The sequence below is a fragment of the Tursiops truncatus genome, chromosome 2 (assembly GCF_011762595.2).
Source record: "Tursiops truncatus isolate mTurTru1 chromosome 2, mTurTru1.mat.Y, whole genome shotgun sequence".
Classification (NCBI taxonomy): Eukaryota; Metazoa; Chordata; class Mammalia; order Artiodactyla; family Delphinidae; genus Tursiops; species Tursiops truncatus.
Window position 1 is genome coordinate 75544117 of NC_047035.1, and position 24757 is coordinate 75568873.

The window sequence follows — 24757 nt, forward strand, 5'->3', positions numbered from 1 at the left end:
TTTGTTTTCTAAAGTTGATACTGTGGGTTATTTTTGTGAATAGCCTGATGTTTGGGACCTTTTTTTCTCAAAATAAACAAGTCCTTATTAAACCAGGAATTTGGAGAAAAAATAAACACCCTGGTTTTTTATTTTTGTATTTTATAATTGTTTACTTCAAATTCTTTGTTTCACAGCGGCCTCCACAAAACCCCTAGAATATACTAGATATATTTTTCTTTGAGTCATAATTATTATGCATACCAACATACACTACTCAAATTGTGTTTCATTGGGGTGGGTGTTGAATTAAGGAGACAAGTAACTTTGATGTAAAGTGGAGATTCTTTTGCAAAAATGGCTTTTAGATCCTAATGAAAAAGTTCGGGAACTGCATTAAGCCTTTTCTTCAATGTTTTGTGGTCCAGTTGGCACCTTTTTTAGAGTTTTTTTTTTGTCGTGTGCTTAACTGTTTCAACCTTAAATAGAAAGAGGCTCAAACATGTCAAGATTTTAGGAAAAGTGAAACAACTGAAGAATAAAACCTGTATTTTCTTCCATTTTGTTCTTTTAATTGCTGTTTATAGCCCCAGTTACCAAATGGATTCTGAGTCTGTGCCTCAGTGTTACTGAAAATAGGAGAGCTTTTTATTTCCTGGCTTTTTGTAGCCTGTGCCTTCCTAGGTAACTGAGGACACAGAGTTACACATTTATTTCACTTTCAATTAGTTCAATCCATATAAACTAATTTTAGGCATGGTACTAGTTAGCACCCAAACTTCTAAGGCTGGATTTATTAAACAGCTTTGTTTTGTGATGCTTGCCTTGTCCTGAAAGGTCCAGTTTATTTGTTTTATACTTCAGTTTTTCCTGCAGAGCAGGACAAAAACAGTTAGTTTTGGGCTGTTATCACTGACACAAACCTTGGGTTCCCCAGAAAGTTGCTGCTGTTTCAAAGGTGTTTATATACAACCTAGTAATGGGCAGAAGTCATATGCTATTTATAAAGGTTTCATAAATCATTTTATATAATAGATGACAAAGTAGAATAGAAGGGAAAGGCTGATCTGTGGACTGCCCTTGGATCTCAGATTCACAGTATATACGTAGCTTTTGTGTGATGATTTGGTCAAAAATACTTTTAACCACCTTGTTTTCTAATCTTATATGTTCTCATGTTATACAAACTCACTTTTAGCACGTAACTGATGACAAGAAAATAAACTAGATGCTTAGAAGAAGAGTCAAAGTTCTAAGACTAAGATGCTAATAAAACCTGTTTGAGATTATGTTAGCCATCAGTATTTAGAAGTACTGGACCAATTACCCCAGGCGTGCAATTGTCTATTTTTAATTGCATATGAAACCAGGTATTGAAAAAATTGTGGAAAGCTCAAAACAAAGTAAAATACAGTGATGCGTTTGTTTGGATATAAAATTTAGAATAATGGGTTTTCTCAGTATGCCATGAAATCTAAGAAAATAGCCTGGAAGATTTTAAGAGTGCAGTTTCCAACAAAGGTTGGAATGCAAGAGAGGAGGTTGGATGATTGAAAAGAAATCCCTTTGAAACATTTCTAATGGTATGTAATTTTTAATTGGTAAACTGTTCTTTGGAGCTCACTGGCTTAGGGTACTTTGTAATTTGCCGTTATCTAACCAGTGAAAGGAGCAAACTTGATGTCCAGTTGGGGTGGATGACAAATTTGGAATGCTTGGAAGGGGGTTCCCATTAGATTTCACTTCAGATGTTACTCCAGCATCTGAAACCTGCAAGGATTATAAATAGACTAGTACCAGTCAATGTATGTTTTAAAGCCCCTGTTTTATAGAGGGAACTGGATGTGAAAGAAAAGGGAAATAATGCAACCAGGAACAACAAGATTATGGTAAATTGGAAGGGAATAAACTGAAGTCAGATGAGGATTGAGAATGTAATGGAAAGAGTAGAAGAAAAATAACCATCATTTGAGTCATACAGTAAACATAAAATATCCATAAAGGAATCTTCTGGACACCTTAGCAGTATGTTCAAAAGAATAAGGGATAGCAAAGACCCAGGGGTATGATACAGAAAGTAAAGAAACAGGACACAATCTATACTTCACAAGTACTAGTATTTTTTAGTTAACCCAGATGAAATGATGGGATGTGTTATGGAAATAGTTGGGGAATAGGAAATAGCTGTATATTTAAAGAGAACAGTTTAAAAATGTACTTTGTTCTGAGAACACATGGCTGGCCTGTGACCGCACTGACTGACCATTTATGGGCTAATTTTACTTTCAGGAGAGAACCAGGAAGCATCATTATTGACTGTGGTGGCCTGGGAGAATGAAGGACTTAGCCAGATAAAATTCAGTGACAATTGACCTTTTTATTTAATATGAGGAAAATATGAGGAGAATGCAGCTGCACCAATGTGAAGTGGGGTTTGAATTTTGGGACCCTAGTTCAGATCAGCTTGACCAAGAAAATGCATTTCAGTTGAATTTAGAGGGATCAAAGAAAAAGTAGCAGTACCCTGATTACTTGCAGAAACCACTTAACAATAGTAAACAGATGTGACATAGAAATTAGTGATGAGTAAATGTTATATATTATATGTGGAGTAGGGCTACTAAGTAACTTGAAGTACCTCACTTGCTTTATCAATGCTCTACCTCACAGAGAACAGGTATTTATACCATGGTGTTTATTTGACTAATAAGGGACGCTATGTTGGAGAACTTTCTGTGTTTAGAAAGACCTTAGGAATAAAGTAAAAACTTGGCAGTTAAGCTGTGTAGAGAAAAGGCTGGGTATATATATATTCTGGGATGACAATTCCAAATGTTCAGAGAAGAGACTAAATTAGGGGTTTTGGAAGTTCCAAGTTAGTCTGATTTTTCTAATCAAATTAATCATTAGAATTAAAGTAAATCAAGGAGAAAGCCTCAAAAGAGTAGGTGGGGGCTTCCCTGGTGGCGCAGTGGTTGAGAGTCCGCCTGCCGATGCAGGGGACACAGGTTCGTGCCCCGGTCCGGGAGGATCCCACATGCCGCAGAGCGGCTGGGCCCGTGAGCCATGGCCGCTGAGCCTGCACGTCCGGAGACTGTGCTCCGCAACGGGAGAGGCCACAACAGTGAGAGGCCCGCGTACCGAAAAAAAAAACAAAAAAAACAAAAAACAGTAGGTGGTTTCATTAGTAACTTTCAAGTTTATCAAAAAAATTTTAGAACCCCAGTTAGAAAAGCGGGACCTGTTTAGACAGTGTTGAAGAATTAAAGCCCTGTTGTGAGCTACATTGGGACTCTGCCCCCACCTCTTAAATTAGAACTATAAAACACAGTAGGAAGAGAGAAGGGATAATGTAATGCCAAACAAGACAGAGCGGTTAATAGGAAGGAGTTGTAGCCCAAGGTGTGTGGGGAATAAGAAACTGCAGCATGGTCCACTAGAACTTTATGTGATGATGGAAATGTTTCATCATGCATTGACCAGTATGATAGCCCAGTGGCTGAGGCCTTGAAATGTGGTTAGTGTGGGGAATTCCCTGGCGATCCAGTGATTAGGATTCCAGGCTTTCACTGCCGGGGGCCCGGGTTCGACACCTGGTGAGGGAACTAAGATCCCGCAAGCCAAACAGTCAAAAAAAAAAAAAAATGAGGAATTGGATTTTAATTTTCTTTACTTTTAAATAGTCACATATAGTATGTGGCTACCTTCTTGGGTAGTGTAGTATCAGAGAATACTGAGCAGTTTCTAAACAAGTACAGATACAGATTACTAACAAACTTATGTGAACAAATGTGACTGTTTCCAAGATGTTTCATATCCTGAGTTCATTATTTCCAGGCCCTAGGCACTAGCACTGAAGACTTCCCTAGAACATTGAACATTGCCTGGAACATCCCTAGACCCTAAATTGAAGATTTCCCTAGCATGAGAACATCTACAACTGCAGGCCTAATCCATGTTGCTCACGCCTTGATTTAGCGAGGCCTCTTGTAGAATAAAATATATTTTTAAGTGGTAAACTGACTTGGCTGGGTGGCCCAAGGCTCAGGCACATATTACCATTTATAGAGAGTTTTAAATGCATCCAGTGTGTTGCTAGGCAAGCCTTTAACATATACAATCTTACTTCATTCTCACACAATTCTATTACATATGTATGGAAGTGGTAATTGCTGTTCCAAAGGGTTTCAGAGAGATTAAATATCTTTAAAGCCCCATAGTTATTAAATGATGCCAACATTTCAATCTGTGATCTGACTTAACATCCATGGATTTCGGACCTTAGGAAAGGGAATGGTGTATTTGAACCCACATCCCAAATCCTAGAAAATGACAAAAACTATTTCCAAATTACAGTAACCTACTGTCAGCACCTACTCTCTTAACAAAAGAGGAAAAAAATCTTCATTTTTTCTTTCCTTTCTGTCCACTGAGTACTAGAGTGGTTCATAGACCTAATCATTGGAAAAGCACATTGTTGAAAAATGCCTGGCTAAGAGCTGAAATGCTGCTGTTTTATGCTACATGGTTGGTTGGGCTTTAGAAATGTAGGAAGAATACAGAAAATACATTCTCTCTCACCCATTTTCTTTTGCTGTTCCTGGGGCACCCAGAACCCCTATTTTAGACCATTTCTTCCACTTCGGACAATATAAACTTTCCAAATACCTTGTAAAATTTATTCTTTGTCAGGATAGTACAACGACTACACATCCCTTGAGGCTGCATGACTCATAAGCACCTGGCAGCGCCATTGCAAGATGAGTCCCTCCCAAAAGGACTTCTTCATCTGGAAGGGGTTCAATGACACAGATTGACTCACCTTTGCAGACCCACACAAGCCACAATAATGAGTTGCTGGCGTGGCTATGAGACACATTGGGGGTGGGAGGAAGGTGAGCCTGCTGATTTCCAGCTTGGTCCTTGGTTAACAGCTTTACTAGTTCCCATCCAAACTTAGAAGTGGACCTTGACGTCTGATGGTTTTTTTTGTTTTTGTTTTTTTGCCTGTTTTGTCTCTGCCTTCAAGGATACTTGCTCCAGAGTTATGAATATAATACTTCAAACACTGTCTTGGTCTTGCTGGGAGGAATTACGCTAACCAGAGAGCTTGTAGTGGACCAGGTGGTCTGCTAAATAGCTGTCTAGAGCTAGCTTCCAGCCCAACCTCACCCACAAAATTCCTCTCCCTGCTTGGAACCTGCGTGTGATGACTTTTTGTTAGTTTCCTCATCCAGCCAAATTTGTTCTTTCCCCAGAATTTTATATGCACTCTTCACAAAAGCTGTTGGGTAGCAGCAGCTAGGTCATTCCCAGGTCCCAGAAGTTGCTGGCGTTTAATTGCCAGGAGGTTGTCTGCATAACTGCTGGAAATGCTGTGATGGTCTGCACTGTCCTTTCCAGGTCCCCCATCTTGGACTGACCCGCAGTGTTTTTCCAGCTAGAGGTATTCCAACTCTCTCTGCTTTGGGCAGAGGAACAGCCTTTGGCAGCATCTACTCCCCCAGGGGAAGTCTAGCAGCATCCTCACTTTGTTTTCTCATGACACTTTTGGAGACAGCCTCAGTGTTTGCTGTGTTTTCATTCCCTCTTAACTGGGCATACAATCCTGATCCATTCTGGTGGGGCCCTGCTGTCTCCCCCTCAGCCTGGGATCAGGCACGTGACAGGCACTTGTCTGAAGTACAGTCTTGTCCTCCTAAGCATCCACCTGAGTGTAAGTATATACATCTTTCCTTCAAAATATTAACACCCTCAGCAGAGTCCCTCACTTTCTCAAGGATTCTGCATTCTTCCTGCAAATGACTCAAAGGTTCGTTTTCCCAAAATCTCTACAGACCTTGAGAAGTTTTGTCTTAGCTTTGGTGTATCTGGAGTCCTGTTTCAACATTTTTCCACCAAGATGGTAGCCTCCTGCCTGCCCTTTGTACACTTGTTTTTCATTTTGCCTCCCTTGCGTTGTGCCCTTTGGGTGTTTTTTTCTTCATTGGTGGTTCCCTAGCCATGTTCTCCCCCTGCTCCCTTTTTTGGCAACTTTATGGCAATCTTCAATTCTTTTCCTTAAGCAATATTGGTACTTAGCAGCTTCAGAATATCCCAGGCACAATTCAGTTGCAACATGGCCACACACCTTTTTTCCTAAGAAATGTGCTAGTGAAACAATAACAACCGAAGTTAACAATATGTATGCTTTTGCATCTAGCTATGTAAGCACATAATTATATTTGTTCAGAAATAAAGATGACACACCACATTTTAATAGCTACTTTTAAAGCTCATGTGCCTCCTAAATATCTGTTCAACTGTTTTATTTCTCTCCATCTTGACTGCCACCATCCCAGTCCATGCTACCATCACCTTTCTCCAGGCTTAGTACCATCCTGTATACCCACATCCACTGTGATCCTTTTCCCGTCACTTCACACACCAGCCATAGTAATCTTTTCAAAACACACATGTAATGATGGCACGTCTCAGCTTAAAACCCCCCTGGCTTTACTTGTCCTTAGGATAATGACAAAACTTCTTAACACAGTGTACATGGACAAAAATGGTCTTCCCCTGCCGATCTGTCCAGCCTCTCTACCATTTGCTCCTGCACTTTGCCTTTTGCAACCATATGGGACTTTTCTTTGTCCCTCTTATTCCCCATGCTCTCCCCCTCCACCTTTGCCCATTTGTCCCTAGCTAACTTCTATTCATCCTTAGAGTTTAGCTCAAGTGTCACTCCCTACCTTTCCTAAGTAGACCAATAGGCTCTCAAAAACCAGGAATCTCTTCTTTGTAGCACTGATTACAGTCACACTCATCAATTTGTATTATTTGATTAAAAGTTTTTCTTTTAGAATGGAACTCGGTGAGAGCAGGAACCACATCCATTACTGTTCAGCAGTATATCCCAAGTGCTTAACATAGTATCTGAAACACAAATATATGTTGGATGAATGAATGAATGAAGAAGGGAAAGGAAGAAGGTGGGGAGGGTTAGCCCTGAGTGAGGCAGTCTTGGAAACAGGCAGCAGGAATGCCAAGCAAGGCTGAAGAACTGACTTCACTGCACACCTGGAAGAATGCTGTAATGCCTGTGCCTGTCTCAAGGAGGTGCTTTCCTAACAGGTGAATTTCGGTGCCTTTGCTTCCACTGTAATGTTTCACAATCCTCTCCCAGTGTCAGCCTGCAACAAATCCCTCAGTAATCTGTGATGCCAAGGATGAGAAAGGGCATTATCCAGAAAGATGGATGTACCTATTGCAATTAACCTTTCAAGACCTTTATGTCTGATTTCCCTTACATAGCCCACTCTCCCATTAGTAAGCATCTCTTCTACACCTCAACACCTGCATTCTTTGATTTTTAAAAATATACGTATATACTATAAAATGCATACATTTTAAGCATACAGTTTGGTGAAGATTTGCAAAGTGAACATGCCTGTTTAAGCACCACCCTGATCAGGATATGGAACATTACCAGTACCCCAGGAACCTCCTTCATGCCCTCTCCAGTCATTACAGCACTAGGTAACCACTATTCTGACTTCTGTCACCATAGATAGATTTTGTCTGTCTTTGAACTATGTGTAGATGTAATAGTATTGTATCGTGGAAGTTTGGGCTCCCCCGAGAAAACACTTGGATGCAGTAGTTTCTTGGGGGGGATGATCCCAGGAGACAGGAGTGATGAAGTGGGGAGAGTGAGACAGTTAAGAAGGAAACGCCAATATAAAGGTGTGTTATTGAGATTGGACACATAATGCTTCCCAGAATTATCTGAAGGTTGGGAGAATGGGAGGCTGGAATACTTATCCATGGGCTCCTCTTCCCCATTCACTGAGAGATGCCACAGGAAGGTTAACTTCTATACAATTCTGGGCTGTAATTGATCTTAGGCTCCAGCAGCAATGAAGGACATTTGGATTATTTTCAGTTTGGGATAATGTCTTTGGAGAACACATATGTACACATTTGTACACATTTCTGTTGGGTATATAATTGGGTGGAATTGTTGGATCATATGCTATGTGTATATTTAGCTTTAACAGATATTGCAAAACACTTTTCCAAAGTGATTGTACTAATATATATTCTTACTAGCTGTAAACAAAATTTTCAGTTGCTCCACATCCTTGCCAGCACTTGATATTGTTAGTCCTTTTAATTTTAGGTTTTCTTGATGAGTATGTAGTGGTATCTCACTTTGTGTTTGTTTGCTTTTTGGTAAACTTTTTATTGAAGTATGATTTACATATAGAAAAGTGCACAAATCATGTGTATAGCTGTTACTTTTCACACACTGAACACACACACAATAGGTAGAAATCAAGAATTGGAAAATCAGCACTAGAGCCCCATACATGCATGCCCTCTTCCCATCACTATACCACCATCCCAGGAACATGTTATCCTGACACCATAGATTATTTTTGCCTGATTTTGAACTGCAAATAAATGGTGTAATATATAATATTATGTAGTTTTTTGTGTCTGGCTTTTTGATCCAACATTATGTTTGTGCAATTCATCTATATTGTTGCATGTTGTAGTTCATACCATTGTATAGTATTATGTTGTAAAAATATATTGCAATTTATTCATTCTGTGAATAGGTATTTGGACTGTTTTTGATTTTAGCTGTTATGAATAAAGTTGCTACGAACATTCTAGACCATGTCTTTTTGAACTTATGTATCTATTCTGGTTATGAAACTAAGAATGAAATCAATGGGATAAAGAGTATTCCCCACACCCTTGCCTACCTAGATTCTCTCTAATTTTAAAGGTGCCTAGTGGAATCACATTAAATTTTTCTTTTTTTTTGCGGTACGCGGGCCTCTCACTGTTGTGGCCTCTCCCGTTGCGGAGCACAGGCTCCAGATGCACAGGCTCAGCGGCCATGGCTCACGGACCCAGCCGCTCCGCAGCATGTGGAATCTTCCCGGACCAGGGCACGAACCCGTGTCCCCTGCATCGGCAGGCGGACTCTCAACCACTGCGCCACCAGGGAAGCCCTATTTTTTTTTCTTTTTTTTAAAAAAAAGCTTTTAATGTTGAAATCATGTTAGATTTACAGAAAAGGTGCAAAGACAGTACAGAGAACTCCTTGTATATCCCTCATCCAGTTTCCCTTAATATTAACATCTTAACACTACCATGGCACATTTATCAAAACTCAGAAACCAACACTGGTACAATACTATTAAACTCCAGACCTTATTCAGACTTCACCAGTTTTTACATGCACGTGTGTGTGTGTGTTTCTGCACAATTTTATCACCTGTATAAATTCATGTAACCACCACCACAATCAATATAAAGAAGTGTCCCATCACCACAAAGGAACGCTCGTACTATCTATTGTCTCATCACACACACACACCCCATCCTCCCACTACCATCCCTAACCGCTGGAAACCACTAATCGGTTCCTGGTCACTATAATTGAGCCATTTCAAGAAGTTATATAAATGGCATTGTACAGTGTGTAACTTTTTGAGAATGGCTCCTCCTTACCCCACAGCACAATGCCCTTGAATTCCATCCAAGTTGTTAACGTGTATCAATAATTTGTTCCTTTTTATTGCTGTGGATGTACCAGTTTGTTTAACTATTCATCTGTCGAAGGACATTTGGGATGTTTCCAGTTTGGAGCTATTACAAACAAGGTCGCTATGAATATTCATGTATCAGTTTTTGTGAACATTTGGTGGTGATTGGTGAGTAGTATGGTAAGTATGTATATGTTTATTTTTATTAAAAAGTGCCAAACTATTTCCCAGAGATGCTGTCTTACTTTACATTCCCATCGACAGTGTATAAGACATCCAGTTTCTCTGCATTCTTGCCAGGATTTGGGATTATCACTAGATTTTATTTTCACTTTTCTAATAGGTATGTAGTTGTTTTCTGTTTCTGTTTGGTTGTTTGTATTTCCCTAATGGCAAATGCTGTTGACCATCTTTTCATGTGCTTATCTGCTATCCATACATCCCTCTTTGGTGAAATGTCTGTTCATGTTTTTATCCATTTTATAATTGGATTCTTTTTAAACTGCTGAGGTTTGAGAGTTCTTTATATATTCTAGATACATGTCCTTTTGATGGTTTGCAAATATTTTCCCCCAGTCTGTAGCTTGTCTTTTCATCTTCTTAATAGAGCCTTTTGTAGAACAAAGGTTTTAAATTTTGGTGAAGTCCAGTAATCAATTTTTTTCTTTTATTGTCATGCTTTTAGTGTCATTTCTTTTCTTTTCTTTTTTTAATATTTATTTATTTGGCTACGCCAGGTCTGAGTTGCGGCATATGAACTCTTAGTTGCAGCATGTGGGATCTAATTCCGTGACCAGGGATGGAACCTTGGCCCCCTGCATTGGGAGCACAGAATCTTAGCCACGGGACCACCAGGGAAGTCCCTTAGTGTCATTTCTAAGAATTCTTCACCAAGACCTAGGTCCTGACAATTTTCTCCTATGTTTTTCTCTTAAAAGTTTTATAGTTTTACCTTTTAAGTTTAAATCTATGATCCATTTAAAATTTTTTGTATTGGTATGAGATGTGAGGTTTAGATTGAAGGATGTTATTGTTTGTTTGTTTTTAACCTATGTCTATTCAATTATTCCAGCACCATTTGTTGAAAAGACTATCCTTCCTCCACTGAAATGCTTCTGCACCTTTGTCAAAAATCAGTTGAGCATACTTGTGTGAGTCTGTTTCTGGGTTCTCTCTTTTGTTCCATTGTTCAGTGTATTTATCCATTTGTCCATATCATACTTTTGTTAACTGTAGCTGTATAGAAAGTCTTAAAATTGGGTAGAATGTTTCCTTCCACTTATTCTTTCATTTTTTTCAAACTTGTTTTAGTTATTTCCTTTGCATTTCCATATACATTTTAGAATATGCTTGTCTGTATGTTAAAAATCTTACTTGGATTATGATAGGAAATGTGTTAAATCTGTAGATCAGTTTAGGAAAATTGACACCTTTACCACGTTGAGTCCTCCAATCCATGGACATGGCATGACTTTCCATTTGTTTAGATCTTTTATTTCTTTCATCAATGTTTTGTAGTTTTAAGCATATAGCAAAGCAGATTCTGTACAGGTTTTGCTAAATTTACATCTAAGTATTTTGGAGCAATTGCAAATGGTATTTTATTTTAATTTCAGTTTCCACATGTTCATTGCTAGTATGTAAAATATAGTTACTTTTTATATCTTGATCTTGCATCTTGCAACCTTACTGAACCCTCTTATTCTAGGAGTTTTGTGTGTTTTTTTGTAGCTTCATTGAGAAATGAATTTTCTCAATGCATTGAGAATTTTGTAGATTTATCTGCCTAGACAGTCATGTCATCAGCAAATAGGGATTTTCTTCCTTTCCAATATGTATGCCTTTAGTTTCCTTTCCTTGCATTCTTGCACTGGCTATGATTTCTAGTACTATGATGCATAAGGGTGGTAAGAGCAGACATCCTTGCTTTGTTCCCAATTTTAGGGGGGAAAATACTCAGTCGTAGTTATGATATTAGCTGTAGGATTTTCACAGATGCTGTTTATCAGGTTGAGATAATTTCCCTCTATTCCTAACTTGCTGAGAGTGTTTTTTCATGAATGAGTGTTGAATTTTGTCATGTGCACCAATTGATATTATTGTGTGACTTTCTTCCTTAGCCTATTAATATGGTAGATTCCAACAACTGTGTTCCAAATAGTGAACCAATCTTGCATTCCCAGAATCAACACCACTTAGTCATAGTGCATAATTCTCTTTATATATGGTTAGATTCTGTTTGCTAATATTTTGCTGAAGAGTTTTGTGTCTATATCCTTGACAGATTTTTTTTTAAGTATGGTCTTTTTCTTTTTTTTTCCATTTTCCTTTTTTTTGTTGTTTTGTTTGTTTTGTTTTTGGTATTATGGTAATACTGGTCTCATAAAATGAGTTGGAAAGGGTTTCTTGTATTTTCTTGAAGAGATTATGTAGAATAGATGTGAATTCTTATTTAAATATTTGGTAGAATTGTCCACTGAAACCATCTAGACCTAGAGATTTACTTTTAAGGATTATTTTAAACTAGGAACTCAGTTACCTATTTTGTTTTGGGTGATTTTAATAGTTTGGTTTTTTTTTAAAGAATTAATCCGTTTTTTTTAAAAGAATTAATCCATTTTATTTAAGTTGTTGAATTTATGTGTGTAGAGTTGTTTGACCTGTTCTCTTACTATCCTTTTGACGTCTGTGGGCTCTGTAGTGGCCACTGTTTCATCCTTGATGTTGGTAATTTGTGTCTTCTCTCTTTTTTTTTCCCTTGTCAGTCTTGCTAGAGGTTTATCAAGATTGTTGATCTATTCAAAGAGGCACTTTTTTGTTCAATTTTCTCTTGTTGTATTTTCAATTTCATTGATTTCTGCTCTTATCTTTATTATTCGCCTTCTTCTGCTTGCTTTGATTTTGTTTTGCTCTTTCTCTAGTTTCTTGAGATATAAGTATTTACTGCTGTAAATTTCCCTTTCTCTCTGCTTTAACTATGTCCCACAAATTGTGGTATGTTGTATTTTCATTTTTATTCAGTTTAATGAATTTTAATTCCTCTTGAGACTTCTTTTTTCATCCATGGATTATTTAGATTTGTGTTGCTTAATGTCCAAGTGTTTGTATGTCTTCCTATTATCATTCTGCTATTGATTTCTAGTTTGTTGCCATCACGATCAGGGTGCCTATTCTGTATTATTTCAATTCTTTTAAAGTTGCTGAGGTTTGTTTTATGATCCAGAAAATGGTCCATCTTGGTAGGTGTTCCATTGATGCTTAAAAAGAATGTGTATTCTACTCCATTGTTTGGTGGACTGTTGTATAAATTTCAGTTAGATCCTTTTGGTTAATGGTGTTATCCAGATATTCCATATCTTTGTTTTTAATCTAATAGTTATGTACATTGTTTAGAGAGGGATATTGAAGTTTCTAACTATAGTTATGCTTTTACCTATTTCTCATTTCGGTCCATCAGTTTTTTGTTTATTTAATAAATTCATTTATTTTGTTTATTTATTTTTGGCTGCATTGGGTCTTCATTGCTGCATGCGGGCTTTCTCTAGTTGCAGCAAGCGGGGGCTACTCTTCGTTGCCGTGCGTGGGCTTCTCATTGCAGTGGCTTCTCTTGTTGCGGAGCATGGGCTCTAGGCACGTGGACTCAGTAGTTGTGGTGCGTGGGCTTAGTTGCTCCTCGGCACGTGGGATCTTCCTGGACCAGGGCTCGAACCCATCTCCCCTGCATTGGCAGGTGGATTCTTAACCACTGCGCCACCAGGGAAGCCCGGTCCATCAGTTATTGCTTCATGCATTTGAACCTCTATTATTTGGACCATACATGTTTAGGATTGCTATGTCTTCTTGATGGATTAGACCATTTACACTTAATGTTATTATTGGTAGGTTAGGGCTTTAATCTGCTTTTTTTTTTTTTTCTGTTTGTTTCCTCTCTATTTTGTTCTCCCCACCTCCCCATTTTCCTGACGTCTTATGGGTTACTTGAACACTTTTTAGAATTTCATCTTGATTTAGCTCTGGTAGTTTTTGTGGATAATTTGGTTAACTTAAAATGTTTTTAGAAATAGTCTTTTTTTTTAAATTGTGGCAAAATATACATAAGATAAAATTTATCATTTTAACCATTTTAAAGCATATAGTTCTGTGGCATTAAGTACATACATTCACACTGTTGTGCAACCATCACCATCATCCATCCCCAGATCTTTTTCATCTTCCCCAGCTGAAACTCTACTCATTTAAGTACTAACTCCCCTTGTCTCCCTCCTCCCAGCCCCTTTCTGTCTCTATGAATTTGACTACTTTAGGTACCTCATATAAGTAGAATCATACCATATTTGTACTGTCATGACTGGCTTATTAGCATAATGTCTTCAAGGTTCATCTATGTTGCAGCATGTGTCAGAATTTCTTTCATTTTTAAGGCTGAATAATATTCCATTGTATGGTGTAAAGTGTTTCTGACACTAAATATATGTGTCTTTTTCTAGCACCAACCAGTTCATTCTGGTTCTCCAACACTGACTGGATGTCCAATAATTCAATGCTGACGGTAACTCCTGGAGTTAGTGCAGACCCCACAGGTTAAGTACTTAATTCCAGAAGACTGCCCCAACTTCAGACCCCAGCTGAAAATGCAGTGCCCAAATTAGCCACTCTCTGCCTGGCCTATTGAAAATTTTGGGGTTCCAACAACCCTCACCTCCTGCCTCAGGTTCAATAATTCACTAGAACAACTCACAGAATTCAGGAAATTGCTGTGCTTACTTTTACTGATTTACTATAAAGGATACAACTCAGGCACAGCCAAATGAAAGAGATGTATTGGAAAGACGTGGGGGTGGGGTGATGCAGAGCTTCCCTGCCTTTACCAGGTATGCTACCCTCCCAGCACATTGATGTGTTCACTGATCTGAATGCTCACTGAACCTTGTTGTTTAGAGATATTTATGAAGGTTTCATTACATAGGCATGATTGGTTAAATTGTTGGCCACTGATGCTTGAATTTAACCTCCAGCCCCTCCCCGCTCCCCAAGGTTTGGGAGTGAGGCTGAAAGTTTTAGCCTTCTAATCAGTTGTTAGTTTTTTTGACGACCAGTCCCCATCCTGAAGATATCTAGGTGCAACCCCCCACCCCATGAGTAATCTCACTTGCATACAAGAGACACTCTTTTCACGTAGGAGATTCCAAGAGTTTTAGGAAATCTGTGCCAGAAACTAGGAACAAAGTACAAATATTTATTTTTTATTATATCACATGTATATCTATACATACATTGCTTTAAAAATTTTTATTGACGTATAGTTAATATACAATGTTGTGTTAGTTTCAAGTGTACAGCAAAGTGATTCAGTTATTCATATATATTCTTTTTCAGACTCTTTTCCATTATAGGTTATTATAAGATATTGAGTATAGATCCCTGTGCTATACAGTATGTCCTTGTTGTTTACCTATTTTATATATAGTAGTGTGTGTATGTTAATCCCAAACTCCTATCTCCCACCCCACCTCTCCATTCCATAAGTTTGTTTTCTATGTCTGCGAGTCTATTTCTGTTTTGTAAATAAGCTCCTTTGTATTATTTTTTTAGATTCCACATATAAGTGATATCATATATTTGTCTTTCTCTGTATCACTTACTTCACTTACTATGATAATCTCTAGGTCCATCCATGTTGCTGCAAATGGCATTATTTCATTCTTTTTTAATGGTTGAGTAATATTCCATTGTATATATATGCCACATCTTCTTCATCCATTTATCTGTCAGTGGACATTTAGGTTGCTTCCATGTCTTGGCTATTGTACATAGTGCTGCTATGAACATTGGGGTGCATGTGTCTTTTCGAATTAGAGTTTTCTCCAGATATGTGCGCAGGGGTGGGATTGCTGGATCATATGGCAACTCTACTTTTAGTTTATTAAGGAACCTCCATACTGTTTTCCATAGTGGCTGCACCAACTTACATTCCCATCAAAAGTGTAGGAAAGTTCCCTTTTCTCCAAACCCTCTCCAGCATTTATTATTTGTAGACTTTTTTAAAATATAAATTTATTTATTTATTTATTTATTTTTGGCTGTGGTGGGTCTTCGTTGCTGCACGTGGGCTTTCTCTAGTTGTAGCGAGCAGGGGCTACTCTTCATTATGGTGCGCAGGCTTCTATTTTTGCAGAGCACGGGCTCTAGGCACGTGGGCTTCAGTAGTTGTGGCTCGCGGGCTCTAGAGCACAGGGTCAGTAGTTGTGGCACATGGGCTTAGTTGCTCCATGGCATGTGGGATCTTCCTGGAGCAGGGCTCGAACCCGTTTCCCCTTCATTGGCAGGCTGATTCTTAACCACTGTGCCAACAGGGAAGCCCTGTGGACTTTTTAATGATGGCCATTCTGACCGGTGTGAGGTGATACCTCATTGTAGTTTTGATATGCATTTCTCTAATAAATAGCAATGTCAAGCATATTTTCATGTGCCTGTTGGTCATCTACATGTCTTCTTTGGAGAAATGTCTATTTAGGTCTGTCCATTTTTTGATTAGGTTGTGTTTTTTTTTATATTAAGCTATATGACCTCTTCGTATATTTTGGAAATCAATCTGTTGTTGGTAGCATCATTTGAAAATACTTTCTCCCAGTGTAACACAAGGTCTTTTCATTTTGTTTATGGTTTCCTTTGCTGTGCAAAAGCTTTTAAGTTTAATTAGGTCCCATTTGTTTATTTTTGTTTTTATTTTCATTACTCTAGGAGATGGATCCAAAAAAATATTGCTGCAATTTATGTAAAGAGTGTTCTGCCTAGGTTCTCCTCTAGGAATTTTATAGTATCCAGTCTTACATTTAGGTCTTTAATCCATTTTGAGTTTATGTTTGTTTATGGTGTTAGAGAATGTTCTAATTTCATTCTTTTACACATAGCTGTCCAGTTTTCCCAGCGCCACTTATTGAAGGCACTGTCTCTTCTCTGCTGTATATTTTTGCTTCCTTTGTCATAGATTAATTGACCATGAGTGCATGGGTTTACTTCTTGGCTTTCTATCCTGTTCCATTGCTCTTTATGTCTATTTTTGTGCCAGTACCATACTGTTCTGATTACTGTAGCTTTGTAGTAAGTCTGAAGTCAGGGAGCATGATTCCTCCAGCTCCGTTCTTCTTTCTCAAGATTGTTTTGGCTATCCAGGGTCTTTTGTGTTTCCATACAAATTAAAAAATTTTTGTTCTATTTCTGTGAAAAATGCCATTGGTAATTTGATAGGGATTTAATTGGATCTGTAGATTGCCTTGGGTTTTTTTTTGGCTGTGCTGCATGGCTTGTGGGATCTTAGTTCCTGACCAGGGATCAAACCCATGCCCCCCTGCAGTGGAGGCGCGGAGTCCTAACCACTGCACCTCCAGGGAATTCCTGGTAGTATGGTCATTTTAACACTATTGATTCTTCCAATCCAAGAACACAGTATACGTAATTCAAAAAGAGTCAGGTACCACAATGTTCATTGCAGCTCTATTTACAATAGCCAGGACATGGAAGCGACCTAAGTGTCCATTGACATATGAATGGATAAAGAAGATGTGGCACATATATACAATGGAATATTACTCAGCCATAAAAAGAAACGAAATTGAGTTATTTGTAGTGAGGTGGATGGACCTAGAGTCTGTCATACAGAGTGAAGTAAATCAGGAAGAGAAAAACAAATACTGCATGCTAACACATATATATGGAATCTAAAACAAAAAAATGGTTATGAAGAACCTAGGGGCAGGACAGGAATAAAGATGCAGATGTAGAGAATGGACTTGAGGACATGGAGGGAGGAAGGGTAAGCTGGGATAAAGTGAGAGAGTGGCATGGACTTATATATAACCAAATGTAAAATAGGTAGTGGGAAGCAGCCACATAGCACAGGGAGATCAGCTCGGTGCTTTGTGACCACCTAGAGAGGTGGGATAGGGACGGTGGCAGGGAGACGCAAGAGGGAGGAGGTATGGTGATATATGTAAATGTATAGCTCATTCACTACGTTATAAAGCAGAAACTAACACACCATTGTAAAGCAATTGTACTCCAATAACGATGTTAAAATATATATATATATATATATAGGGGGAAAAAGGTCAATTCTAAAATAAAGTTCTTGAAAAGGTGAAAAAAAAAACCAAGAACATGGTATATCTTTCCATCTGTTTGTGTCATCTTTAATTTCTTTCATCAGCATCTTACAGTTTTCAGAGTACAGGTCTTTTGCCTCCTTAGGTAGGTTTATTCCTAGGTATATATACCACTTTTTTTTTTTCATATACCACTTTTGTTTATCCATCTGCTTAATGGACACTGGTTTGCTTCTACCTATTGACTATTGTGAATAATGCTGCTATGAACATGGATGTACAAATATCTATTCAAGTTTCTGCTATCACTTTTTTGGGCTATATACTTTGAAGTAGAATTGCTGGATCATATGGGAATTCTGTTTAATTTTTTGAGGTGTTGTCACACCATTTTCTACAGTGGCTGCACCATTTTTTGGCTGTACCATGCGACTTGTGGGATCTTAGTTCCCCAACCAGGGATCAAACCCGGACCCTTGGCAGTGAGAGCACCGAGTCCTAACCCCTAGACCACCAGGGAATTCCCTTGGCTGCACCATTTTAAATTCCCACCAGCAATGCACAAAGGTTCAGATTTCTCCACATCTTCACTAACACTTGTTATTTTTTTTCTTTCTTTCTTTTTTTGATAATAGCCATCCTAAAAGATGTGAAGTGGTATCTCAATGTGTGTTTTTTTTATAAAGTCTCTTTTTTTTAATGTTTTTTATTTTTATTTATTTATTGCCACACCACAGCATGTGGGATCTTAATTCCCTGACAAGGGATCAAACCTGTGCCCCCTGCAGTGGAAGTGCAGAGTCCTAACCCCTGGACTACCAGGGAATTCTGTGGTTTTGATTTGCATTTCGCTAATGATTAATGATGTTGAGCATTTTTGCTGTGCTTATTGGTCATTTTTATATGTTCTTTGGATTAAGTCTATTCAGTTCCTTTGCCCATTTTTTAATTGACTTGTTTGTTTCATTTTTGTTGGGTTATAGAAGTCCTTTATGAGTTCTGGATATCAGTTCCTTATGAGCTATATTCAAATATTTTCTTTCATTTTGTGGATTGTGTTTTCACTCTGTTGATAGATTTCTGTAGTGATTTTTAGAGATTGCTTAGATATTACATTATACATACAAAACTGATCACAATCTACTGCATTTAAAAAAAATTTTATTTATTTTATTTATTTATCTTTGGCTGTGTTGGGTCTTTGTTGCAGTGTGCAGGCTTTCTCTAGTTGCGGTGAGCAGGGGCTACTCTTTGTTGCAGTGTGTGGGCTTCTCATTGTGGTGGCTTCTCTTGTTGTGGAGCACGGGCTCTAGGCATGTGGGCTTTAGTAATTGCGGCATGTGGGCTTTAGTAATTGCAGCATGTGGGCTCAGTAGTTGTGGTTCGTGGGCTCTAGAGCACAGGCTCAGTAGTTGTGGTGCATGGGCTTAGTTGCTCCATGGCATGTGGGATCATCCCAGACCAGGGCTCCCGTGTCCCCTGCATTGGCAGGCAGATTCTAAACCACTGCACCACCAGGGAAGCCCACAGTCTACTGCTTTTATTTTACCATTTTGAGCAAAATTTTGAAACCTTATTTAGATCCCTTTACCCTGTTCCTTCATCATAAAATTGTCTTAAATATTTCCTTTACCTGCACAGAGAACCACATCAGACAATTTTATTTTTGCTTCAACCATCAAACAGAATTTTTTTTTAATTCAAGAGGAGGATAGTGTATTACCTTTAGTCATATTTTTACCCTTTTCATTTTCCTATTTTTCATTACTAATATTCCAAAGTTTCTTTTTCAAGATCCTTTCTTTTTCAAGAACTTGCTTTATTCTTTAGAATAGGTTGGTTGACAAAAATTCTTAGTTTTACCTCAGTTGAAAATATCTTTATTTAACTTTCCTTCCTGAGGGATATTTTCCCTGGATAAAGATTCATGGCTGACCATTCTTCCAGCACTTGAAGTGTGCCACTCCTTTCTGGCTTCCATGATTTCTCATGAGAAGTCTAATATTTGAATTCTTATTCCCCCATAGGTAATGTATATTTTCTTTCTAGGTGCTTTCAAGATGTTTTCTTCATTCTTAGTTTACAAAAGTTTTGATTATGATGTTCTCTGTGTGGATTTCTTTGGGTTCATCTTGTTAGGAATTATTTGCTAGGCTTCTTGAATCTGTAGGTTTATGCCTGTCACCTAATTTGGGGGAAATTTAGCTTTTTTTTTTTAATTTAAAAATTCTCATTCTCTTTCTGTTCTTCTGGGACTCTGATCATACCAATGTTAGATCTTTTGTTATCGTCCCACAGGTACCTGAGGTTTTGGGGATTTTGAGGTTTTTCTTGTTTTCTTTAGCTGTTGTTGTTGGTGTTTTCTTTGTTTGTTTAGTTTGGGGGTTTTTTTTTGTCCCTTTTCTCCCTGTTTGTTGTTTAGATAGGGTAGCTTCTATTGTTCTATCTTCACATTCACATATTCTTTCCTCTGTCATCTGCATTTGTACTATTTTAGCCCATCCAGTTAGTCTTAAATTTCAGTTATTTTTAAGTTCTAAATTGGAAATTTAGATTTCCATGGAAATGGAATTTGGTTCTTATTTATATCTTCTATTTCTTTGCTGAGATTTCCTTTCTTTCACTTGTTTTACGCATGTTTATAATTTATCATTGAAGTATTTTTATGATGGTTTCTTTAAAATCTTTCTAAGATAATTCCAACAGTGTCATTTTGGTGTTCATTTGGTGTTGCTTCATTGAAGTTGAGGCTTTCCTTGGTTCTTGGTATGACAACTGTTTTTTTTTATTATATCCTGGACATACTGGGTATTATTTTATGATTTTCTGGATCTTATTTAAATCTTGTCTTTTAGCAGGCCTCCAATGACACCTTGCTGGTGGGGTAAGGGAGGACACCTCTTTTTTCCACTGGGTAGGGGTGAAAGTTTATGCTCTCCACTCAGCCTCTGCCTACATGAGGAGAAATGCTTCATTACTGCTGGGTAGGGGTAGAAATTTAGACTTTTGATTCAGCCTCTACTGACATCATGGGTATCCAGAGGGGCGCTTTGTTACTGTCAGGCAGGAATGGAAGTCTAGACCCTCCACTCAGCTTCTGCAGGGAGGGAGAATGGTGCCTCATTACTGCTGGATGGGTTGGAACTCTAGGTTCCTCATTTGGGACTGCTGACTGCAATTTTTGATATGGTGGTTTGTGGTAGTGTGAATATTGTCCAAAGATTTTCTATTCTCCTAGGCCACCCTTTGCCATTCCTTTGGCTAAAGAGAGGATTTGGGGAGGGCCTTTTTAAAAAATCTGTAATAATTTTTTTTTTTTTTTTTTTTTTATGGTACGTGGGCCTCTCACTGTTGTGGCCTCTCCTGTTGTGGAGCACAGGCTCTGGACATGCAGGCTCAGCGGCCATGGCTCGCGGGCCCAGCCACTCCGCAGCATGTGGGATCTTCCCAGACCGGGGCACGAACCTGTGTCCCCTGCATCCACAGGCGGACTCTCAACCACTGCCCCACCAGGGAAGCCCCCAAAATATGTAATAATTTTTAAATCAGCTTGCAATTTCCAAAGACAAACTGCTGGGAATTTGAGTGGGACTGAATGTAATCTATAGATCAAAATGGAATGAATTTTTATAATTTTGAAACTTCCAATCTATGAAAATAATATAACTATTTATTTAGTCTTCTTTAGTTGTTTTAGTACTATGTAGTAGCTTTCATATACATCTTTCATTAGAATTCATTAATTTTGGATACCAGTAGAAATGCTATCATTTGATGTTTCATTTTCTAATGATCTTTTCTAATAATTTATTTTTTATGCATTAACTTTGTATTCAGGTCCTTGTAAAATTAACTTATTAATTCTGTAGATTCATTTTGGACTTTCTATGTATTCAATCATGTCTGTGAATAATAAAAGTTTTGTTTCTTCTTTTTCAATACCTCTTATTTCTTCTTCCTGCCTATTACACACTATTGAATACAAATTGTTCAGTTCAATATCAAAACAAAATTGTGATAGAGGACAACCCTGCTTCATTCCTGATCTCAGGGAGAACACTTTTACTATTTATTGGATTTTAATAAAGCCAATAAATATGATGCTTGCTGTAAAGTTTTTGTATTTATCTTTTGTTAGATTAAGGATATTCTTTTTTATCACTAGTTTGCAAAGGTTTTTAAAAATCATGAGTGGATATGGAATTTTATCAAATGCTTACTCTCCATCAATTGTGACAATTATATATTTTATCCTTTATTTGGAATTTTAAAAAAAATTTATTGGAGTATAGTTGATTTACAATGTTGTGTTAGTTTCAGATGTACAGCAAAGTGAATCAGTTATATATATACATATATCCACTCTGTTTTTAGATTCTTTTCCCATATAGGCCCTTACATAGTATTGAGTAGAGTTCCCTGTGCTATACAGTAGGTCCTTATTAGTTATCTGTTTTATATATAGTAGTGTGTATATGTCAGTCCCAACCTCCCCGCCCTTACCGGCAGTAACCATAAGTTTGTTTTCTACATCTGTGACTCTACTTTTGTTTTGTAAATAGGTTCATTTGTACCCTTTCTTTAGATTCTATCTTGAATGTTAAATCAACTTTGCATTCCTAGAATAAAATGAATTTGATGTAAGATTTAGCTTTTTTATATATTGCTGTCTTTGCTTTAGTAATATTTTATTTAGGATTTTTGTATCTATGTTCAGGAGAGAAATTGACCTGTAGGTTCCTTTCTTACAGTGTTTTTCAAGTTTCGTGGTCAAGGTTATGCTGGCCTCTTCCAATGAACTGAACAGAATTTCATCTTTTTCTATCCCCTGGAAATTTTGTGTAATATAGATGTTATTTATTCTTTAAATATTTGGGAAATTTTACTGATAAGCCATCTGGGCCTAGATTTTTCTTTGTAGGGAATTTTTAAAATTTTATTTATTTATTTTATTTATTTTTTTGGCTGCATTTGGTCTTCATTGCTGTGCACAGGCTTTCTCTTGTTGCGGCGAGCGGGGGCTACTCTTCCTTGTGGTGCGCAGGCTTCTCACTGCAGTGGCTTCTCTTTTTGCAGAGCACGGGCTCTAGGGTATGTGGGCTTCAGTAGTTGTGGCACGCAAGCTCAGTAGTTGTGGCTCATGGGCTCTAGAGCGCAGGCTCAGTAGTTGTGGCACACAGGCTTAGTTGTTCCACAGCATGTAGGATCTTCCTGGACCAGGGCTCCAACCCATGTCCCCTGCATTGGCAGGCAGATTCTTAACTACTACGCCACCAGGGAAGTCCCGGGAATTTTCAATAATGGATAAAATTTTTAGTAGCTTTAGGACTATTCTGATTATCTATTTCCTCTTTGTTTTCGTAAGTTATGTTCTTTAAGAATGTTTTTCGGACTTCCCTGGTGACGCAGTGGTTAAGAATCCACCTGACGGACTTCCCTGGTGGTGAGAGCCAAGGTCTCTCAAATTTCTGACCAGCAGAAATCATGTGAAATACTAAGTGTTTATTGTTCTTTTAAGCTGCTAAATTTTAGGACAATTTGTTACACGGCAATAGATAAGTAATACAGACTTTGGTACATGGAATTGAGACGTTGAAAAGTTATAGTGTCTTTGACAGTACGGTGGGAGGAAGCTGAAAGAACTTTGAGGAAAGTATCAGTGAAAGTCTAAAAGGCTTTGAGGAGACTGTTAGGAAAATTCGGATAGCCTTTGAGAAGGCTGCCAATGGGACTTAAATAAACATGAGGATAGTGTTATTGGAAACTGGAGAAAAAAATTCTGTGTTATGCAGTGGCAGAGAGTTTAGCAACTCTGTTGTTACAGTAATGTAGGTGGTAGAAAATGTACCTAATGAAATGGCTGATTTGGGAATTCCCTGGTGGTCCAGTGCTTAGGAGTGCATGCTGTCACTGCCCGAGGGCCCAGGTTCAATCCCTGGTCAGGGAACTAAGATCTCGCAAGCTGCGTGCAGCCAATCAATCAATCGATCAATCAATCAATCAATCAATAAAGATGAAGCTGAGGGTGACAGTAAAATCTTTCATTAAGACCTTAGGAAGATCCAAGGCGGTGCCTCAGAGAACAGTTCAGACAAATGATAGGACTTCCAGGAAGCTTCAGAGTGTAGGCCCTCAGCTATCTCAGCAGAGGTTCAAGGTAGAGCGTTTTCTCAGAGATTTGTTAAGTTTTTAAGAATGTCATGGTGCAGAATCACCACCAGCTTGAACTGTAAGACAGTAGAAAATGAAGAGAAGGCTTTCAATCCCCAAACTCCTTCAGACAGGAAGCAAGCTAAGAAAACTACTCAGCTACAAACACAGGCTACCTTTCATATAAAATGAAGGATAATTTAGTGGGCAGAGCTATAATCTCAGAGTGGAGCCAAGAGCCACCGAGAATTATTCCTAGGATTTGAGTCCTAATCAAGGACTTGCCAACAAGTGTCTTACTGGATTTTAGAATTTTTGTGACTCAGTGACTCTTGTGTGCCCACCTTCCTCTACCCCCGCTTTTTTCTGTAGTGGTTTTCCTATACCTGTCCTGCCATTATGTGTTTTGTGTGTGTAGAAGCCAGATGTAACTTGTGTGTTTAGCTCACCAATCTTATGATTGAGAGGAACTGTACTCAAGAAACTCTATGTAAGGAACCACATATGATGCACTTCATCCATACCTGTACCTGATTTAGATGATGTGATTGTGGACCTTGAGCTGATACTGTAATGGAACGTGACTTTCGGGATTCTTGGGAGGGGGTGAGTATATTTTGAGTGTATATTCATGTGTAAGTTGGACATGAATCAGTGAGGGCCAGAGGGAGGACTACGATAGCCAGTCTGTGAGATGGCCCCAGTGATTCTCAGCTCCTGGTATTGATGCCCTTGTGTGGTCCACTCCCACAGTGCATGGGGCTGACCTGTGTAACCAGGAGGATACTGCAAAAATTACAGTACTGTGTCACTTCCAAAAGTATAAGAAAATGAATGTTTATTGAGATAATCTGTTGTGTGACAATAGATAACTAATCCAGTGACCAATTAATTTAAATATCATCATGAACTTATGGATTTAAGCATATTTGATAGACTTTGTTAAACTAAATATTATTGTTGGATATTTAAGGATAGCTA

At 38.2% G+C, this 24757-nt stretch overlaps 1 protein-coding gene across 3 annotated transcripts in view; it reads right to left on the bottom strand.

Annotated features, from left to right (window-relative positions):
• TMEM253 (transmembrane protein 253) overlaps positions 1 to 24757 on the bottom strand; it is a 67080-nt gene continuing 42323 nt past the window's right edge. The window contains exons 12-13 of one of the 3 annotated variants that reach the window (XM_073800670.1): positions 6714 to 23853; positions 1 to 6129 (exon numbers count right to left, since the gene is read on the bottom strand). Coding sequence is in view for 2 of the 3 variants with exons in the window: in XM_073800671.1 (XP_073656772.1) it covers positions 23797 to 23853 (57 nt within the window). In the remaining variant the exon portion in view is untranslated. Of the gene's footprint in view, positions 23854 to 24757 lie in introns of all 3 variants that reach the window. The other 2 variants (XM_073800672.1, XM_073800671.1) reach the window with 2 other exon arrangements.